The sequence below is a fragment of the Punica granatum genome, chromosome 1 (genome assembly GCF_007655135.1).
Source record: "Punica granatum isolate Tunisia-2019 chromosome 1, ASM765513v2, whole genome shotgun sequence".
In the NCBI taxonomy this organism is placed as follows: domain Eukaryota; kingdom Viridiplantae; phylum Streptophyta; class Magnoliopsida; order Myrtales; family Lythraceae; genus Punica; species Punica granatum.
Window position 1 is genome coordinate 22574353 of NC_045127.1, and position 15703 is coordinate 22590055.

The 15703-nt window shown below is 38.4% G+C and overlaps 1 protein-coding gene across 1 annotated transcript; it reads right to left on the minus strand.

The window, feature by feature from the left end:
* Positions 1-2739: 2739 nt before the first annotated feature.
* LOC116196053 (probable transcription factor At1g61730) lies at positions 2740-4066 on the minus strand. Its single transcript, XM_031525611.1, has one exon. It carries the CDS (start codon positions 3572-3574, stop codon positions 2978-2980), a length of 597 nt encoding a protein of 198 aa, XP_031381471.1. The 5' UTR covers positions 3575-4066; the 3' UTR covers positions 2740-2977.
* Positions 4067-15703: the final 11637 nt, after the last annotated feature.

Below are 15703 nucleotides of genomic sequence, written 5' to 3' on the forward strand. Positions count from 1 at the left end.
AAAAAAATCATAGTTAGTTTTATTATTAATGAAAGATTAATAATCATAGAGTCTATAAAATTTTAACATTAAGTATTCGCAATTGTCTTTTTCTTACTCATATTTCATATATTAAGTTTTGCAAATTTGAAAAATTTTAGATAACATGTAAGCATTTCGATGTGAGATTTACCTAATTTAACTTTTATAAGGCTAATAATGATTATTAAAATTAACTAATAAATTTTTAATAAATCATAACATTTTAAAATTATGTATATGTATTTACTAATAAAATAGAAATTTCTTATAAAATAACATTAAGTGACCACAATAAAGAATTCTTCTGTAATTGTTTTGGATATATTTTCTTCAATTACAATAATTCAATTTCTATATAATATACTAATTTATTGAACATTTACGATTCTATCCTATTTAATAGGGCCATTAAAATTATGTACACTTGTTTGCTAATAAAATAGTGGTGTCGTTTATAACTCGATTGCGATTATAACCTTGAGGTGCAAGGTAAACTAGTTATAACTCCGCTGCCAAGAAATACGACACTATGACTATATTGATTGGTTGTGTTGTATATTGTTTATCTGTCTAATTGCTTTAGATATGATGATTGTTGAGTTTGTCTGAAGTTGTTCTGTGAAAGTCGTGCTGTTAGCTAAAGCTGGATTTAGTTGTGTATATATATATATTGCATAAAGTCTTGTGCGGTTGAGTTGAGCTGGATTTATTTTACCTTGGAATTTGGTGCTCACTGAGATGCAGCTCACACCCATTGCATATTACTTTTTAGATGGACTATAGATTAGCTCAGTTGCACGGGAGAACGATTTTTGATACGGGAATCGGGTTGGAGGACTCTCTAGCTATTTCATCTTATAAGAGACTTGTACAGATTTCTTGTAGATACATTACGGCCCAAAATATTTTGCTTAGCTCAATTGGATTATTACGATGAATTAGTGAATGAATATTTTGGAGATTTTATGTTGATCTTGAGATGTGTTATATGTGATTACTTGATAGAGGTAGTTGAACCAATAGTTGCTTTCTGTAGTTTGTGGATACTATAATTTATATTTAGCAGGTCGTGGTTTATAACAAAATTTTAGAGAAAATGCTACTTAAATTTCGGGTCGTGACAATAATCATCTAGACATGATAAAGGAAATAATAGGCATCAGGGAGAACTTCCCATTTCAGGGTATGCTTCCCTCGTCGTGGAATCGATCTTCAAGATATCTCGTTGCTTCATTGAATAGTGTGTGATGGCTGGGTTCAATATAAAGTTCATTTTATGGAATTGGTCCCAGGGAATTTTCGAACTTGGTTAAAGTTGAGGGTTGATTTGATCCCAAAGACTCATCTTCTCTCCTTGTGATCCAATAAATTTTGGTTTAACAAACGAATACTCTTCTCAACAATATTTTAGATTATATATATATATATATTTTTTTTTTTTTTAGAAGCTGATTGGTTTAGATCAGTTGAAACCTTCGTAAATGTTTCAGTTTGACAACATCAGGAATAGAATCTGCTGCCTCTTGGTTCTTAAGTTTTAGCTATTGCCCGATTGATCATGTAAACAACGAGATATAATAGATTTATCATCAAGTTTAATGAGAAAATAGAGGAGTTTTGAGTGACATTGCTCAGCTTCTTCTCCAGTTTGGTGTTTCTCATCATCACTCCCCTCAGCGCACAAATTGTTGGTCTGAGTCAACAATGCCAGTCCCTAGAAACATAAAGAATTGCACACCTTGTTTGGATTTGAGGGTTAGCATAGAATTTTAACGATAACCCTCAAAATTCCACAACTCTCCCCCATGCTTGAAATTGCTATGTATCTTGTTAAAAGGCAGAAGATAAACCAAGTATGGTGGACCTGTTAATGAGCATAAAGAACTGGAGACATTAAAGAACATCTGCTCACTTTGACGGTAAAGAAATCAGCATGACCAGCCTTTTCAGGTCATCAGCAATTTTATTAAAAGAGAGCGATGTATAGTCTCCGAGCAAAGGCATAACTGGTTACAATCATATAGTTATCGTCTCTTCTCTTCTGTCCCTTCCACAGTGAGAAAATGGTTCCCCAGTACATATGGGTCATGATCCAGCTTTACTATAAGAGAAACTGTGATACGGGTCGAGGGTTCGTCAATCAAATCTGATCGTGGAACGATCTTGGGTTCCTTTAGTTGTCGGGTCTCGTCATTCTTGGTGGGAATCGCATCAAACTGAACAAGAGACCTCACCTTAGCGAAGCCATGTTCTATAGAACGTAAAGAGAATGACATGAAATCAACATGGGGACGGGTCTATCTTGACATTGCAATTCTAATCACAAACGTTTCGACTCATTCTAATAAACAGGGTAGAATTGAGGAAAAGTACATACAAGCCTTGAACCAGGAAAATCTCTCTGCCACAACCAGCATAAAATGAAAGGGAGCCGAAACAACAATCGAAAGTCGACTTGTCATATAACCTGAGAGATCTTGTCTTCCTTCGAAGCTGCTATTTTCGACTTCTAAAATAAGCTGACAATGAAAACATGCCAATCTAATTGCACAGTACACCATCAGATTCATCGGTCAATGAACAAGGATGAACAAGATTGAAGATTCAGAGAAATAAAAGAACCAATTTTGTCGGTTCAGAAAAGCCCCCGAGTCGTTAAGGTATTGAAAAAATCAGACAAGCAGACTAGGCAAAGGCAATTCATAAAGGAAAACATTCAGAGCTCAAAAGATCCATTTGCATTTGAAGAACAATGATGCAAAAGAAAAATAACAGAAACTAGTTCGCTATGCACTTAAAATCCATCAGAGGTCACACTCCGACTAGTAATCCGCCGACTCCGCATAACCATTGGCGCAACAAAAAGTGGCCGAAACCAGTACCTAAACTAGAGTAGACAGACCCAAAATTTCGATCAAAAGCCAGAGTCGAGTTCATAGCTAAAGAACATGGACATTTAACTTCCTAATGAGTGACGAGTCTGACAAATAACAGCAGCGTGGTCGTTAATCAACCTAGCCCGCTCCACAATGAGCTGCAGTTCCTGTTCTTCCAGCCTCTTCCATTGCTGATCCAATTCCACCCTCATCCTCTCATCGACCAAGTAAGTCTTTTTCCTTACAAACTCCTCGTTAAGGGACCTGCCCCCACCGACATCCTCAATCCCCTTCAACAACCGACGAGACAGAGCAGAAACCGAAGTCCCTACGTGCCCCTCAAGCCCACGAGCCGCGGCAGCCTTCCCTTTCACAGGCTTTTTGGCGGCAGTCCTCCCTTTCACAAGGTTTTCGACAGACCCCCACGCCTTCACAGCCAATTCGAGGAAATTCTCCTCCTGGGGGCTGAGCTCGGCGCCCTCCTTGACCTTCTTGTCACGGCTCTTAAACTTCTTCTTCAGATTACGGATCTTGCCGCTCAGCTGCCGTTTCGAGACGGAAGATGGGATCTTTTGCTTGATACTCTCGTAGATGTCGTTGAGTTCGTACTTCGGCTTGCTCTTGGAGACCTCGACCAAGCCCTTCATCACCTCCATCTCTTCCGGCTCACTCCACATCCGCTGGAAAAATTGCTTCTTTTCCGCCACCGAGTTCGACTTGGTCTTGACCCGCTTCGACGCCGCCTCCCCATTTGAGACGATCCCTTCCGCATCGCGCTTTTTCCGCTCCGCAAGTTCCTAGGGGACCGGCTTGCCGTTCTGCTTGACGGCTCGGTCGGGACCAGGCTCGGACTCGATCTCAGAATCTGAAGATTGGAGTTGTTGTTTCTTCTGTTCTTCCTCTTGATCTTCTTCCTCTTCCTCGTCGTCATCTTCCTCTTCATCATCTTTCTGGGCCTCTTCTTCTACTTTCCTTTCTGAAGAGGCCGATGGCGGATCATCGCTGAAGGAACGCTTCGGCGCCATTGACACGAGGACAGAGCTCTCTTTCCCTTGCCAGACAGTAACACAGCTGTGAGGTTGGAGTCTGTACGTACATATATGGGGGGCGAGAGGGAGGGAGGGAGAGAGAGAGGGAGGGAGGGAGAGAAGATCTTGAGAAGGAAGTCAAACGGTCTTTTTTTGGGGGGCGGAAGTCAAACGGCCTTAAGAGTCATTACATTATGGTTTGGTTTCACTAATTAATATCAATTAATTTCACTTACCGGCTACCGAAAAAAAAGGTTTCACTTAACTAAAAAGAATATCAATTAATTTCAAAATAAATATAAAGTACTTCTATTTATTTCTATTTCAAATAAATTCTCCATATTTGATGATATTTTATATATATAACAAACTACCACCATAGCAACATACCCTCAATCTTTCCTATATAACCTTTATCTTTCCTATAAAACTAGTTTATATATATATATATATATATGGCTTAATTAATATTTTGTACAATATAATTGACAAATATAATGAGGGCCGACATTATTTCCACAAGTATTATCGGTTTTCTTGACAAAAATATCCGCATTCACTTTTTAAGTAAGTGTTACTAGAATTCCTAATCTCATGATATTCTCTTCCTATCAATATATTTTCCTAAGTTACTCTTTTTTTTTGGCTTATAGAAGATAAATATTTTCTTATTTTAGTTCATCAAATTTTTTTTTGTATAGATTGCGGACGGGGTGGTAGCTAGCAGGTCACAGGGACATATGCGATCTCAATGAATGACATTAGGGTCTCATTTTCAAGAGCTCACGGACCCTCATCCTTTTCGATTATAAGGAAGCTAATCATGTAGTACAATAAAAGAGAACACTGGCACTGGTCTTTTGCAGTTCAATCCAACATCTTTCTTTACTTGTAAATTCGCACCCCTATCAGTGTCTTTGTTTGTCCCTTTCTGTGTGGAACCAGAACTTCAACCCATTCTCAAATCAAATTCTTTCTCATGAAACATAATATTATCAATTATACAAAATGCAATTACATTGGATGCAGGTTGGTTATGTTCCACACGTTTATTATTGTTTAATTTAATTTTATGATAAGGGTATGTGCCCGAGGTCCCACGCAAACATTGTACAAGCTCACTAGTCATGTTATTCCTCCTGTCACGGGGACCATACAGTTAGTTACAAAGCACATGCACCAATTAACATGAGGACGTTGGTCAACGGCAATTATTGATAACCAGCGGGTAAACTCTATCTGCAATGCAGAATTTTGATTCACCATAAGCACATCGTGATCAAAATGGTCAAGTCGACGTGCAAACGAAATTGGTCTCAACATAGGTTGAGAATACTCGTGATCATGTAACGTAATCAAATTGTACAAAATGCATTTGCATTGTTTATGTTCCATGCGTGCATTATTGTTTAATTTTTTTATTACAATAGGTATCCGGGCTCCCACATGAATACCGTACAAGCACAGAGGAGATGTTAGTCCCGGAGACCATGCAATTAGCCGCATAGCACAAGCACTAAAATAACATGAGGATATTGCTCAATAGCAAGCTGATCACTATTATAATGAAAGCCAACGCTATTTCCACAAGTATTATTGGTTTCTTGACTAAAATATTATCATTCACTTTTTAAGTAAGTCTTACTAGGATCCCTAATCTCATAATATTTTCTTCCCACCAATATCTTTTCCTAAGTTACTTTTCTTTTCTTTTCTTTTTTTCCCTTAAAAGATAAGTCTTTTCTTATTTTACTTCATCAATTATGTACTCCCTTCCTTAATTTCAAGATCCTATTAGATCTTATCTTTTATTTATTTATTTAAATTTATATACTTACTTTGCAATACTTACAATTTCAATTCCTACTTTTTCTTTCACTACTAGTGAAGTCATTTGGTCGCATATATAATTTTTCATCTCCTAGTTTATTTGAGCAAATTACTAATTTCTTTATTTCCATATTGCAATTAAAATATAAATAACCCTTTTCCACCTTTTCCTCGTCATTTGATATTCCTTTTATTTCTCTGAGATTTTATTTTAATTAATACAAATATTAATATATTAATTTGTCATGATGTATGAAGTGAACGAGTCTTTCACAAAGAAAATGGAATTGCATCTATTACAGATAGAAGTGAAGAGAAGTTCATCATCTGCTCATATAAATTATGGGTATGAAATATATGATCGTTAGAAAAAATTACAAAATATATATGATCTATTCATAAAAATTAAAGATCATAAAAAACAGTAAATAAGTTTATAAAGTAAAGATAAGATATTCATGAATTCAACGGAGGAGAGAAAAGATAGATTATAGGGGAGGAAAGTTAACGATTATACGTGTGATCGAACATGATTTACTTGGTAAATTAAGAAAAAAAAATAACAATTTTTTGGTGGAGAGAATCATGGAATTAAGGATTAACTCATAAACTTGCTTAGAAATTCAATAATGGGATGTTTTAGTCAAGCAATCACTGATCTATATCTATCTATATATACATAGTAAAACAATATACACTAAACAATAAATATCCGTGATAAATGCTATCAACATACTCAAAGTAAATATCATAAAATAAATACTATATTTAATTTACATAAATAATAATAAGTATATCATACAACAAAATTCTCATATTATCTATATATACAATTTCACATATAGAATTGAAATATAAATTAATAAAAATCAGTTTTTTAGTTAAAATAATGTCAAAAGATTTAAATTAAGTATTTTAAATGAGAGCATCCCAATATACTATTACAAAACATTATATTAAGAAATTAAAATTCAGATTTCTATATTTGAACCAAATATATAATGATCTTTGATAATAAACTAATGACTAATTAAATATTTATTTTTTTTGAATATTAATTAAGTATTTCTAAAGCATAGAGTTGTCATTAAACCCTTTAAAATTAGTCTAATGTCAACATATTGGAAATTATTCTTCAAAATAGACCTTAATTGTTAAAAATTATTAGCATTCATTAGAAGTAATTTCATTTTTAAAAAATTACGAATAATTATTATATGTAAATAGATCAGTGCACCACATGGAATTGAAAATTAGTAAACAATATATTTGCTTGCGGATTTAGCCCCGACCTATAATGAATTGATGAGCTGTATAGTAAATTTATCCCATTAATGAAGAAAACCATTTATGATAGTAACTAGTTTTACAATTTTATATCTTCAATTAATACTTTGTAAATGGATGATCATGTAGTGTCGAGACCTTATGAGCATTGGAGAGGCTTGACTGCCTTAGCGCCCACCTCTTGAGCCGCCATGGGCTAGTGACTGCCGGGATGGGTTTGCTGGTCAAAGGTGGCCAATCCCAGGGGTCTTGAGTCCTTGATTAGGTGAGCTCATTGCTCAGGATGTTGAGGTCTCGAGCCCCAAAGTGTTTGGTCGGGACTTTAAAGCGCTAAACTTGCCTAATGACCCCTAAGTTAGGTATCGGAATAAAATATATATGTTATCAAGTGTATATATCCAACAAGTAATGAGTAAAATTATCGTAGGATCTTTGACTTCTACTAATTACTAAACTTATTTCAACTTAAATCGAATTCAAGTAATTAAACTAAACTAGACGAAACGCTCGTGCATATGTATGGTTAGAGTTGTAGCGTATATATATATATTAAATAGACCATTTAGTAATTTGAATGGGTATATCAGTAGTATAAAATTTTGTTGTGACTAATATCTATTTATGAAGAAATTAATTTCCATCTTCTCTTTCAATTGTAAAAAAGGTATTTACTTTCATTAAAGTTTTTTTCAATTTTTGTCCTGAGACTAATTTACGACAATGAGATATTCTCATAGTTTTAAAGTGGAAGAGTTTCTTGTTTAACTCTTGTGAAGATACTACCGGAATAAATTGAGAGTTTTTTAATATTTTAAACACGATGTATAATATATATGTCTACAGATATAAGTAAAAGACTTTTCGGCTTGTATAACTGAATTTTTTTGGAGTTTCGTGGGTAATGTGGCATGATAATAATGCGCCATTTGCCGCATAGTGATTGATTGGAATTTCAAAAATTACTCAACCATGGGCTTTGTATGTCTTATGTGACATCGTACTATGAGTTGTTTTAACTTTTAATTGTATATAGATAGATATAGATTAAGTCAGCTAATAAAGCAAAGCATTTTAAACTTGATTGGAATCAATGACAAAGGCTCCTAGGATCTACAATTTCCACTAAGATTGAATCTCAAGTCGATTCCTCTTTCATACTATCAACTGACTAAATTGTTAACCTTAAATTCTTTGATCTTTCCATACCTCTCGCAAGCGTCATTGAAATGTACTATATTGTAAACAACTTTTCACTCTATTCCTAGGCAAGTTAATTAGCGACAACCCATTTCGAATCAATCCTAATTTGGTTATCTAAAGCGATTAGGTACAATCCTATCCTTTTATATCTAATAATCTTGTTTTCTAAGCAAGATAAGTATAGGTTATTCCTATTATGACAGAACTCTCCAAGTTCATCTAGATTACTAACTCAATTTAATCGGTTGGTAATTTATTGAAATGCATTAAGCACGTATAATTCATTCGATAATGAAAAGAGAGCATTCACAGCCCCCCCCCCCCCCCCCCCCCCCCCCCCCCCCCGGCGATTGGGGTCGCTGACACTACAGAGAGCGCCACTTGACTTATACATCAGCAATTTCCATCAAAATTAACGGAAAAGTTGATGCCATGCTAAAATTATTATCAAATTAATAGTTTATATATTTTTAGGTTAAAGAAAAAAGTTCATACTAGAATTCTTAAATTGCGAAAAGTTTGTACTTTTTTTTATTAACTCTAAATATAAACAATATATTATATAATATTTACAATAGGTAGAGATATGTATATATGTATTCCTGGATAGTGGATAATGTAAATGGATACATATTCATATAATATATATATATATATATATAAAGGAGACAGAAAGCGACGAACAATTGATATTGATATATATATATATATATAAGAGGTTTCGAAAAAATAAATAAATAACAGTGGTGTATATATAATAAGGTTAAAGAGGGTATTACTGTAATTTTATAAAAGAGTCAGATATGGTTTTGGTCCCTGAAAGATACCAGCGCCAAGGGTTTGGTCCCTCAAAAATTTTTGCCTCGGTTTTAGTCCCTCAATCACCATTCCGTCGGATGTTTTAGTCCTGCTGTCTTCTTGCGCGTGCCAATCGTGATGGAAATCTCACGTGGCGGCTGAGCTGGACCTAACTCCGTCAATGACCCCCCAAATTGCCAAAAACGACGTCGTTGCCTTCCTTGATGCCTGCTCGTCCTAAACGATGTCGTTCTCCCTCATACTCAACAACAAAAACGATGCTTCAAAGCCCTCCTTCAAGGCTTGTTACCCGAAATCCCTCATACTGTATGTATGCAGGAATCCTCAGCAAGAGCCTGACAGTCTGAATCTCGAGATTCAGCATAGCATTACAGACATGGCCTCCACCGTGGCGGTCGTCGGACACCGTCACCAAGTTTCTGGACGATGTCCGGCCACGTCGAGAGTTGAGGGGGAGAACAGTTCGAGCCTGAGACGAGGAGGGACTGGAGAGCCTCCTTGAAGAAGAAACCAGCTCGATGGAGTGGCTTCTCGACGGGGGAGCAGAGCCGATGATTGAGCCGCACCAATATCACCTGAGCAGGCTATAACTCGCCCGAGTCGACGCAGTCCGCGACCTGAATCAGCTCCTCGAGGAAAACAAAGGCAAAACCCCAATTGTTGCAGACCTCTCCCCCAAGCTCGAGGAATCATTGTTCTGCTGTTGTTGAGAGGTCATGACGGGGACTCTCATATCTCGATCAATTCCCACTTTTGGAAGAAGAAGAAGATTCCGATCTTATGATATGGGGTTTGGATTTTGGGCGTGTTCTTCAGGAGGTAGGAGAAGGGAGCGATGGGGTTTTATCTTTGCGTGCTTGCCTCGGTTTTAGTCATTAACGGAGTTAGGTAACGACGTCGTTTTTGGCAATTTGGGGGGTCATTAACGGAGTTAGGTCCATCTCAGCCGCCACGTGAGATTTCCGTCACGGTTAGCATGCGCAAGAAGACGGCAGGACTAAAAAATCCGACGGAATGGTGATTGAGGGACTAAAACCGAGGCAAAAATTTTTGAGGGACCAAACCCTTGACACTGGTATCTTTCAGGGACCAAAACCATACCTGACTCTTTATAAAAAAGAGGAGGATTAGAAATAATTTTTAACAATTTATCCCTTCATAATTGTTGGGAAGGGATGTGCTCAACCAAATAATAACGCAGCGATTAATCTTCCTCCCCTACTAGTGTAGTCGAGATAGGAACTAATCAAATCAACCAACAAGCAATAAAGAAAAGAATACCAAGAATTTTACGTGGAAAACCCCGATGTGGGGAAAAACCACGGGACCAACTCCGAATCAACGATCCACTATGAATAAAGGTTATACAATGTCTTTCATCAAGAGTAAACTCTTGGATCACCAAACTCAAGAGAAACACTCTCTTGGATCACCCAAACACTAAATTTGTCACCCACACCAGGTGATTCACAAAGTCAGCTGAAACAGTACCTACAGAGCTCGAATAGAAATTCTGACTGTTCAGAACTTAGCCCCACGTGTTGTGAAGCCTCTGTCAAAATTTCGTTCCAATCGGAGTTCGTTTGACGTCCCGATCGAGGTTTGATCTCCAGCTGCATGCTGCCCCTGTTGATCCGAATTCTGCTTTGTAATTCTCCCTGTTCTGCTGTCCTGATCTGATCTTTCTCTGTTCAGATCTGCCGCCACTCTTGCTCAGCTGTTCTGTTAAAAAATTAACCCTACAATAGTGGGTCCTTGGGCTTATTAAAGCCCGATAAAAGCCCAACACAATTTGAGCCCAACTTCCTCCAAATTGGAGGGATATCCAACAAACTCCCCCTCCCGACTATTTGGAGGCTTCGAGCATACCGGCTATACTTCGGCAAACATGAAGTTTCTCCCTAGCGAGAGGTTTTGTCATCAAATCAGCTCCATTCTCATCACTGTGCACTTTGTCTAGTTTCACCAACTTAGACTCCACCACATCTCTAATCCAATGAAACTTAATATCGATATGCTTCGACCTCGAATGGAAAGTGAGATTCTTGCAAATATGAATGGCGCTTTGACTATCACAGTGTAGAACAAACATCTCTTGCTTCAAGCTCAACTCCTGCAAAAACTTTTGCAACCACAACATCTCCTTGCAACCTTCGGTCACCGCAATGTATTCGGCTTCCGTTGTAGACAAAGCGATGCACTTTTGAAGCCTTGATTGCCATGAGATAGCTCCCCCTACAAAAGTCATTAAGTATCTCGAAGTGAATTTCGGGGAATCGATATCTCCTGTCATATTCGCATCCGTGTAGCCTACTAACTCCGGCTTACCAATGCCAAAGTGTAAACACACCTTGGATGTTCCTCTGAGATACCTCAGGATCCACTTAACAGCATTCCAATGCTCTTTCCCGGATTGGAGAGAAAACGACTAACCACACCAACAGAATGAGCGATATCTGGCCTTGTACAAACCATGACATACATTAAACTTCCTACAGCTGATGAGTAAGGAACTTTCTTCATCTCTTCTTTCTCCTTCTCACTTGTAGGACATTGCTTCGAGCTAAGTTTGAAATGAGAAGCAAGTGGTGATGAAACTGGTTTAGCATTACCCATGTTGAATCGATCCAAAATCTTCTCGATGTACTTCTCTTGAGAAAGCCTAATTTTTCCACTTGATCTGTCACGAGAAATATGCATCCCAAGGATCTGCTTTGCCGGTCCCAAATCCTTCATGGCAAAAGACTTGTTGAGCTCTTTCTTCAACTCTGCAATCTTGCTCATATCATGACCGACAAGCAACATATCATCCACATATAACAGTAAAATGGTAAAATCACCATCCGAGAATTGTTTCACGAACACACAATGATCTGAAGTTGTCCGTGTGTAGCCATGACTCAACATGAAAGAGTCAAACTTTTTGTACCACTGTCGAGGTGCTCGCTTAAGCCCATACAAGCTCTTCCTCAGCCTGCACACCAAATGCTCATTACCTTTAACTTGGAATCCTTCAGGCTGCTCCATATATATTTCTTCCTTCAAGTCACCATGCAGGAAAGCTGTTTTTACATCGAGCTGCTCGATCTCCAAATTCAGACTAGCTGCCAATGCGAGAACAACTCGGATAGATGACATCTTGACCACGGGCGAGAATATCTCCTCGAAGTCAACTCCTTTCTTCTGGTTGAAACCTTTCACTACCAGTCGAGTTTTGTATCGAGGTCGTGAGTTCTCTGTCTTCAACCTGTAGACCCATTTGTTCTTCAATGCTCTCTTACCTTACGGTAGCTTCACTAAATCATACGTGTGATTTTCAAACAAGGAGTTCATCTCCTCATTCATCGCCTTCAACCAGTGCTCCTTGTGCTCATGTGCCACAGCTTCATCATAGTACTCAGGTTCTCCTCCGTCAGTCAGTAGCACATACTCATGAGGCGAATATCTTGTAAAAGGTCATCTTACTCTGTCAGATCGTCTAGGTAGATTATTTGCAGGCTCTAACTGTAACTGCGAGCCTGTATCATCCGTAGTCACATCATTATTTACCTGAGGAATCTCACCCCCAGTCATGGTTTTTTCATACTCACCAGGTACCTCTTCCACTGGATGCTCTACATCAACTAGTACAGGAATAGAGATTTCATGATAACTGCTTATTCTGGCCTTCTCTAACTTCTGCAAATTCTCGATTGTCTGGTCCTCAAAGAACACAACATCCCTACTCCTAATGATCTTCTTGTTATCAGGGTCCCAAAACTTGTACTCGAACTCTTCATGTGCATAACCCAAGAAGATGCACTGTTTTGCCTTGGCATCGAGTTTTGATCTTTCATATCGAGGAATGTGAACAGATGCCCTGCACCCGAAGATTCTGAGATGCTTGTACGATACTTTCTTGTCGGTCCACACCTGCTGGGGTACATCTCCATCAAGTGCAACTGACGGTGTAAGATTAATAAGATCAACCGTTGTCCTTATTGCCTCGCCCTAGAAAGACTTAGACAGTTTCGCCTGAGAAAGCATACAATGAACTCTCTCAACAATTGTGCGGTTCATCCTCTCTGCAAGCCCATTCTGTTGTGGTGTCTTCGGTACCGTCTTCTCAAGTTTGATACCGTGAGTCCTGCAATAGTTCTCGAAAGGACCCCTATACTCACCACCATTATCAGCTCTAACACATTTCAGCTTCATGCCCGTTTCTCTTTCCACTGTTACATGGAAATTCTTGAAAATCTCAATCACCTGATCTTTAGTTCTCATAGGGTAAGCCCAAACCTTCCTGGAGTGATCATCTATAAATGTCACAAAATAGAGAGCACCACCAAGAGATCTATCCGACATGAAGCAAACATCAGTATGCACAAGATCAAGTATATGATCGCATCTAGAGGGACGACTTCTAACAAAAGAAACTCTCATCTGCTTACCAGCTAAACAGTGATCACAAGTGCTCAAGTGCATACCTTTAACGGGCAAAGACTGCTTTCTAGTAAGAATTTGAATACCTTTCTCGCTGATATGCCCAAGTCTCCTGTGCCATAGCTCGATAGGATAATCCTCAACAACATTAACCTAACCGGAGTTGTGCCTGGCATGCAGCCTGTAGAGAGTGTCGGTCTTCTGACCCCGTGCCACAATTAACGAACCCTTGGAGAGCTTCCATCTCCCATTGCTAAATTCGTTACTGTAACCTTCATCATCAAGTTGACCCGTCGATATTAGGTTAAGGCGAATTTCTGGAACATGCCTCACCTTCTTCAGAAGCAACTTACAACCAAGCTCGGTTTCTAGACAGACATCACCAATACCGACAATCTTGCATGATTGTCCATTCCCCATTCTCACATAACCATAGTCCCCAGTAGTGTAAGATCAGAAGAAATCCCGATGAGGAGTGACATGAAATGAGGCACCTGTATCTGCAACCTAGGTAGAGTCCTAACACGTGAAATTCACATAGGCTTCATCACAAACGATGTAGGTCTCTCCATCATATGCCACTGCTGTAGTGCCTTCTTCTTTCTTGCTCTCACCGTTACCATTCTAATTTTTCTTCAGAGCTTTACACTCCTTTTTGTAGTGTCTCTCTTTTCCACAGTGATAGCAAGTGACCACTTTCCTCATCTTCGACTTTGATCTACCCCTCAATTTGTCACGTGAGTTACCTTGCTTGGAAGAGGAATTTTTGCTTTGACTTCTCCCCCGTTGTTCAGTAACCAAAGCTTCAGACCGAATGGAAATCTAAGAGCTTTTCTTTCTAGTCTCCTTATTAAATAAACTATCTGTCACCGTGGCCAACGATAACTTCCCATTTGGCGCAGAATTGCTCAATGCAACCACAAGTGTATCCCAATTATCCGATAGAGTCCCTAAAAGTAGACAAGCCTGCAACTCATCGGGTAGTATTATCTCCAAGTTCGTCAACTGGTTAACAATATCCTAGAAATTACTCGTGTGCACAGCCATATCACCTCCATCCTGGTAACGAAGATGAACCAATTTCTTCACGAGAAAGACCTTATTTTGCGGAGTCTTCCTCGCGTAGAGATTTGTCAATTTATCCCACAAACCTTTCGCATTTGTCTCATGAGCAACATGATGATAAATACTATTGTCTATCCACTGCCGAATCAAACCTATAGTCTTCTGATTTGTGCATTCCCAAGCCTTGTCATCCTTATCTTTAAGTTTCGCGGAATCCCTTTCAATGGGATCGTACAAATCCCTGCAAAATAGAAGATCCTCCATCCGAGACTTCCATATAGAGTAGTTGGTTGCATTCAACTTGAACATAGATCCTGTAGACTCCTCCATCTCGAAAACACCGAAAAAAACTCAAACTTCTCTAACTTGTCTCTGATACCACTTGTTGGGAAGGGATGTGCTCAACCAAACAATAACACAGCGATTAATCTTCCTCCCCTACTAGTGTAATCGAGATAGGAACTAATCAAATCAACTAACAAGCAATAAAGAAAAGAACACCAATAATTTTACGTGGAAAACCTCGATGTGGGGAAAAATCACGGGACCAACTCCGAATCAACGATCCACTATGAATGAAGGTTATACAATGTCTTTCATCAAGTGTAAATCCTTGGATCACCAAACTCAAGAGAAACTCTCTCTTGGATCACCTAAATACTAAATTCGTCATCCACACCAGGTAGTTCACAAAGTCAGCTAAAACAGAACCTACAGAGCTCGAATAGAAATTCTGACCGTTCCGAACTTAGCCCCACGTGTTGTGAAGCCGTTGTCAAAATTTCGTCCCAATCGGAGTTCGTTTGACGTCCCGATCGAGGTTTGATCTCCAGCTGCGCGCTGCCCCTGTTGATCCGAATTCTACTCTGTAATTCTCCCTGTTCTGCTGTCCTGATCTGATCTTTCTCTGTTCAGATCTGCCGCCACTCTTGCTCAGCTATTCTGTTAAAAAATTAACCCTACAAAAGTGGATCCTTAAGCTTATTAAAGCCCGATAAAAACTCAACACAATTTGAGCCCAACTTATTCCAAATTGGAGGGATATCCAACAATAATATATCAAATTGATGGAATGAAAAAATGATTTTTGGTGGGTAATAAATTTGACAATATCTTTTATCAAAATAAGATGTTAAAATTAAAGATGGATCGGAA